This window comes from Sander lucioperca, chromosome 10, assembly GCF_008315115.2.
Source record: "Sander lucioperca isolate FBNREF2018 chromosome 10, SLUC_FBN_1.2, whole genome shotgun sequence".
NCBI classification, from domain to species: Eukaryota; Metazoa; Chordata; class Actinopteri; order Perciformes; family Percidae; genus Sander; species Sander lucioperca.
Window position 1 is genome coordinate 9,137,786 of NC_050182.1, and position 6,846 is coordinate 9,144,631.

At 41.2% G+C, this 6,846-nt stretch overlaps 1 protein-coding gene across 1 annotated transcript in view; it reads left to right on the forward strand.

Moving 5' to 3' along the window:
* The first annotated feature begins 5,693 nt into the window (after positions 1–5,693).
* LOC116058488 (GON-4-like protein) overlaps positions 5,694–6,846 on the forward strand; it is a 53,879-nt gene continuing 52,726 nt past the window's right edge. Inside the window, exons 1-2 of the mRNA XM_036006378.1 lie at positions 5,694–5,765; positions 5,906–5,965. Of these exons, the coding sequence (XP_035862271.1) occupies positions 5,942–5,965 (24 nt within the window). The 5' untranslated portion in view covers positions 5,694–5,765; positions 5,906–5,941. The remainder of the gene's footprint in view (positions 5,766–5,905; positions 5,966–6,846) is intronic.

The window sequence follows — 6,846 nt, forward strand, 5'->3', positions numbered from 1 at the left end:
ATGCGGCCATCACATACAGCTTACTAAACAGGCCTATTCTGGTGTGTTCTTCTGTTCCAACTGGCTAAATGTGTACCTGAACAAGTAGATAGATTTGTAGTATTTGTAGTCCCAAACTGCATACTACAGAAATCTTAACGCAGTCTAAGCTACCGCGAGCTAATTTTAGCTAACGTTAGCTAGCATGTCAAACGGGGCTAGTCAGTCTTTCAACGGCTCTGGGGCTAGTACATCAGCACGTAGGAGAATGTAACGTCACACGTCAACTATAAAATAGCAAGGTGACCAGTAACACTACAGCAGACGACTACCCCTGGCTAATTAAAATAACTTTAAGATGCTTCTTCAGGGTGGAGGTGGAGTCATTAGACGCTGAGAGGAGGCTGGTTGCTGCCAGCAGAGGCTGCACTGCACACTTATATTCCTTCTCCCTGTTCTTTCTTTAATGTGAAATGCTGTTTGAATGTCCCAGATAGGAACCATTCCTGCCCCGGCTCTGTTGGTCCGGCTCCATCTCTACCTCCATCACTGATCACGCTAATAGCTCATTTTTTTCGTTTTCATATCGGTGCTTCTGGGAAATGCCTGGAGTTGCCTTAATTTATTCAGAGAGTGAATAAACTTGTGAAACAGAGAAGTATCGTCATGTAATCCATTGATTTCAACAATGTAACTGTATTCTAAATACCAACTATTTAAATTGTAACTGTAACGGAATACAGTTACTCATAATTTGTATTCTGAATACGCAACGCTGGTACATGTATTCCATTACTCCCCAACACTGTTCATAGGATACATGAGTTATGAAGTCAAGATGTATATTCCTCCACCACTTAGATGTTTTAAGTGCCAAAAGTTTGGACATGTAGCTGCAGTGTGTAAGGGGAAACAAAGATGCAGTAAGTGCAGTGGAGAGTATGGGAAGTGTGATAAGGATGCAAAGTTAAAATGTAATTGTGGGGGGGAACACAGTTCAGCCTACAGAGGATGTGAAGTGAACAAGAGAATGCAGGAAGTACAGCGGATCAAAGTCAGTCAAGGGCTATCCTATGTGGAAGCAACAAAGAATGTTAAAAGGGCAGTGGTAGGTCCAGCCTCAGTTGTCAAAGAGGGAGGACAGTGCACAACGTGTAACCAAATTGAAGAGGAAACATTGATTGTGTCTAAAAATAACTTTGTGTTGGTCATGGCTGAGATCGTCAGTTGCTCTGGACAGACTACAAGCCGAACAGAGAGAATTAAAATTATAGTCAAATCTGCTGAGAAATTTTTGGGTGTGAAAGAGTTGATGTGGGAATCTTTAAATGAAGAGGTACAACAATCTCAAGTATGGGTTGGCTCAGGTTAATGGTCTGGATTATATTGCAATGGAATGCAAGGAGTTTAATAGCAAATTCAATTCAATTCAATTCAATTTTATTTATAGTATCAAATCATAACAAGAGTTATCTCGAGACACTTTCCAGATAGAGTAGGTCTAGACCACACTCTGTAATTTATAAAGACCCAACAATTCCAGTAATTCCCCCAAGAGCAAGCATTAGCAGTGGCTAATGCAACAGTGGTGAGGAAGAACTCCTTTTAGGGAGAAACCTGGGACAGACCCAGACTCTTGGTAGGCGGTGTCTGATGGTGCTGGTTGGGGGGGTGATGAACAGTGGCAATAATAGTCACAAAGATAATGGATCAGTAACTAGAAATGGTAGTCGTAGTAGTTCATGTCATAACAGGGCACTGAAGGGCGTTACAGGATGTAGCGTAGCACAGCATGGATGGATGTAGCCGGACGCAGCCGGACACTGTAGGGCATTGCAGAGCATTGCAGAGCATTGCAGAGCATTGGACCACAGTGACAGCTCCAACCAAGATCGTGGTGCCACCCTAATCCAAGGGAATATTCTGGGCGGGAAAAGAAACATAAGGACTCCGGGGAGTAAACTCCCCAGAGATAGGTTAGTAACAAGCATTTCTGGGACATGGATGAACACAGATGGAAATGGGCAGGAATTCAAAAATGATGTTGATAATCTCAGTGTTAAACCCAACGTTATTTGTATTCAGGAAACTTGGTTGATTCCCAAACTGGATTTTATTATTAAAGGATATTCCTCAATAAGGAGAGATAGAGAAACTGGAAAAGGTGGGGGAGTTATAACATTCATACAAAAAGGTATTCAATATAGGGAAATTAAAAGAGGGAATAATCTAGAATACACTGTAATAGAGGTCTGGTCAAATGAAGGCAATATAGAAATAATACATTTTATAACCTATGTAGGCAATTATAAATAACTTTGGAAGGATACAAAAGGGAGAGTGGTATGGTGTGGTGACTTTAACGCACATAGCACATTGTGGGGAGATAAGGATGATGTTAATGGGGATGTGAGTCTAGGATTTAAGGATGAGGAAGAGTTAGGTTGTCTTAATGATGGTTCAGGTACTAGAATGGATGTTGTTAGGGGAACTGAATCAGCAATAGATCTCACTTTAGCTACAGTAACATTAGCAGACAAATGTGAGTGGGAGGTATTGAAGGACAACGCTATAGGTAGTGATCACTTCCCTATTAAAATTCAGGTAGGAATGGAAGTTGCAATTGAGCATGAAGTCCAAAATGAGAGATGGATTTTAGAGAAAGCAGATTGGAACAAATTTAGAGAGTTTAGTGATGTAATGCTGTCAGTAATATTAGTGTTGGCATAATCAGTGCTGTAAGTCCTAGATCCAACCCAAGAATCTTAGGAAAATAGTTTTAGGATCTCAATTGATAAAACCAAAACAAGGTTTTTCTCAAGAAAGAAAATAATTAAGGATCTAAAAGTGAAATTGTCTGCTAATGAATTAGAAAGGGTTGACTCCTTTAAGTATCTGGACATACGGTTGGGTCACAGGTTAACATGGGCAGTGCATATACAAAAAATACTTGATAAATGCGGGAAAGTACTAAATGTAATGAAGTGTCTATGTGGAGCGGAGTGGGGAGCAAGTAGACCTGCACTAAGAACTATTTCCACATTGATTGATTGATCAGGTCGATATTAGACTATGGAAGCATAATATATGGGTCTGCAGCTAAAACATTACTGAATAATTTAACTCTGTTGTAAATCCATGCACCTCTGCTCCAACAGATGTTTCAATCAGTACATGTGAGAAATTTCTCTGTTGTTTTATCAACAAAGTAGCATCTGTCAGGAAAAATGCCAGTGCTAATTTTAAAGTGTTTGTACCTGCTTCTCCTGCACACTCAGCTGTGTTTGAGGAATTTAAACCAGTTTCACTGACGTTACTTAGTGAGGTTGTACAACACATGAAACCCTCCAACGGTCCCCTAGACATTGTTCCCGCCAGAATGGTGAAGGAGGTTTTTAATAGCACCATTGGGTCGAGTCTTCTTACTTTTTTTAATTCTTGTCTTAGTTTAGGTTCTGTCCCAGCTGCCTTCAAACATGCTGTGGTCAGGCCCCTACTTAAGAAGCCTAATCTTGACCCCACAGTGTTGACAAATTTTAGACCAGTCTCTCATCTGCCTTTTCTTTCTAAGGTTTTGGAAAAAGTTGTTTTCATACAGTTACAAGCCTTTTTACAGCAGAACTCTGTGTTTGAAAAATTTCAATCTGGTTTCAGATCACGCCACAGTACTGAGTCTGCACTGTTGAGAGTACATAATGACATTGCCTTGTCTGTAGATGCCGGGAATCCTACTGTTTTAGTGCTCTTGGACCTCACAGCGGCTTTTGACACTGTGGACCATGCAGTCCTCCTCTCTCGCCTTGATCATAGTGTAGGCATCAGAGGCTCGGCACTTGAATGGTTTAGCTCCTATTTGGCTAATAGGAGCTTTTCTATCATGATTGGTGACCTCTTCTCGTCAGCTGCTCCTCTCTCTTGTGGGATTCCCCAGGGCTCAATTCTTGGCCCCATTCTGTTCTCTTTATATATGCTGCCTTTAGGGGCTATTATAGGAAAGCATAAACTGTCATTTCATTGTTACGCAGATGATTTGCAAATCTATTTGCCTATTAAAGCAAATGACAGTGTCGCACTAAACTCCCTGCTTAGTTGCATCACTGATATTAAGCTGTGGCTTTCAGAAAACTTTCTTAATTTGAATGAAGATAAAACGGAGTGTATTATTTTCAGTACTTCAGGCACGCAAAATGGTCCAGCTTTGAGTTTGGGAGCTCTAGCATCCTACACTAGGTCAGCTGTCAAAAATTTGGGGGTTACTTTTGATTGCAGCATGAAATTTGACAAGCAGATCAGTGATGTTGTTAGAATGAGCTTTTTCCAGCTTCGTCTCCTGGCTAAAGTTAAGCCTTTCCTCAACAGGCACGATCTAGAAAAGGCAATTCATGCCTTTATTAGTTCTAGGTTGGATTATTGTAATGCTCTTTACGTTGGTCTGAATCAGACCTCCATCTCACGTCTTCAACTTGTGCAAAATGCAGCTGCTCGCTTTTTAACAAACACATCTAGACGTGCACATATCACTCCCGTTCTCTACACCCTTCATTGGCTCCCTGTGCGTTTTAGAATCGATTTTAAGATTTTATTGTTTGCTTTCAAGGCCTTAAATGGTCTGGCCCCGGAGTATTTGTCCGAAATTTTAACTTTGCGGGAGCACAACCGGTCATTGTGGTCTTCAAACCAGCGACTTTTAGAAGTGCCAAGGTCTAGATATAAACGGTGGCGTGATCAGGCTTTTGCAGTTGCTGCTCCGAGACTCTGGAACAAGTTACCCCTGATATCCGCACTATTACAGATGGAGCTCTTTTTAGGTCCAAACTTAAAACGCATCTGTTTAGTCAGGCTTTTAATACGTAGCAGTGGTGTGACGATTTCGTTCTTCTGTTTCTCTGTAACTATTTCTGATTTTACATGTACTTTCTTTATATTGTATGATATGTGTTTTTATTCTTGGTTTCGATGTTAAGCACTTTGGATACCTGCTGGTTGCTGTAAAGTGCTATATAAATAAAGTTTGATTGATTGATTGAATAAGTTGGATGCGATCCAAAATCAAGCTTTAAGGTTGTGCTGTGGTGCTGCCAAAGCCACACCAGTGACAGGTATCCAGGTGGAGATGGGAGAAATGCCTCTCTACCTTAGAAGAGATCAGCTAGCCCTTGGGTATTGGGCTAACGTGAGGGGTCATGATGAGAAGCATATGAGTCAGGCAGTTTTGAAGCAATGCCAAGAGCGAGGAAATGCTCAAGTCAGACGTTTTGGTTGGCTGATCAATGATAAAGTAAATGAAAGTGCATTTAATGATTTAAAAATCAGCCCTACTGTACATTTCCCAGCTGCTCCACCATGGGTTTGTAAAGAAATGTCCATTAATTTACATGGAGTCTGGTGGAAATATGCTGGCTCTATACACGCTAAAAGTCCTGATTATTTACATGGAGTCTGGTGGAAATATGCTGGCTCTATACACGCTAAAAGTCCTGATTATTTACATGGAGTCTGGTGGAAATATGCTGGCTCTATACACGCTAAAAGTCCTGATTATTTACATGGAGTCTGGTGGAAATATGCTGGCTCTATACACGCTAATAGGTCTGACCCAACAAAGACCGCAACATGACAGCAACACGAGTTTGGAGTCACTCCCTTTCACAAGGGCCTTTATTCTGAAGGACTCGGACCGCAGAGGGCGCTGAGTACCTTTCACAAGGACCTTTATTCTGAAGGACTCGGACCGGAAGTCGTATTGTTGTTGGCGGAACAGAGCTGAAAGAAGCTAAAGGAGCTAAAGGAGCTAAAGAAGCTAAAGGAGCCAAATAAGCCGAAGGAGCCAAAGAAGCTGAAGAAGCCGAAGGAGCCAAAGAAGCCGAAGAAGCCGAAGGAGCCAAAGAAGCCGAAGAAGCCGAAGAAGCCGAAGGAGCCAAAGAAGCCGAAGGAGCTAACAGATATGAACGAGTAATAACAAATGGCTGCTGTCGTCAGTCTGGCGGTACATCTTTCATTTTGATTCGTAATAACAGACTGTGATGTTTAATTTTTCCTGTTCTTTATTGTTTATGTTACAGCCGAATTTCGCGCCACAAACATAAGAAACACTGCGCCTGCTCAGTTGTGTGTTTAGCTTAGCACCGCTAACTAAAAGTCCTGATTATTTACATGGAGTCTGGTGGAGATATGCTGGCTCTATACACGCTAAAAGTCCTGATTATTTACATGGAGTCTGGTGGAGATATGCTGGCTCTATACACGCTAAAAGTCCTGATTATTTACATGGAGTCTGGTGGAAATATGCTGGCTCTATACACGCTAAAAGTCCTGATTATTTACATGGAGTCTGACAACAGTAGGGCTGCACAATTAATCACAATTGTATCTCAACATGGACTAGTGCAATATCCAAATCACAGGGGGGCGCAATATTTGTTAAAGGCAAAATCTGTGTAAACCCGTTCTGAATGAAGTAGTGTGGAGCTGCAGACGTCCTGGACTACAAATCCCATCCTATAAGACTACAGAAGACATCTTTGTTTGCTACAAAAATCACACAATAATCATTTTTTTAATTTTATTAATGTTCAATGAGAATATTGATATAAAATTGATCATTCCCTCCAATATCGTGAATCAAATCACAATACCAGTCAAAATAATCACAATGGGACATTGTCCTCACATGGGCAGCGAGTCACCAGTGACTACTGTTGGTCTCTGGCCCACTGGTACTCGGGCCGTCTGAATTGTATGACTATGTTTCAGGTAGAGCTGGGCAGGATATGGATATTATATCCATATCATGATATGAGACTAGATATGGTCTTAGATTTTGGATATCGTAATATGACATTAGTGTCTCTTCCTGGTTGTAAAGGC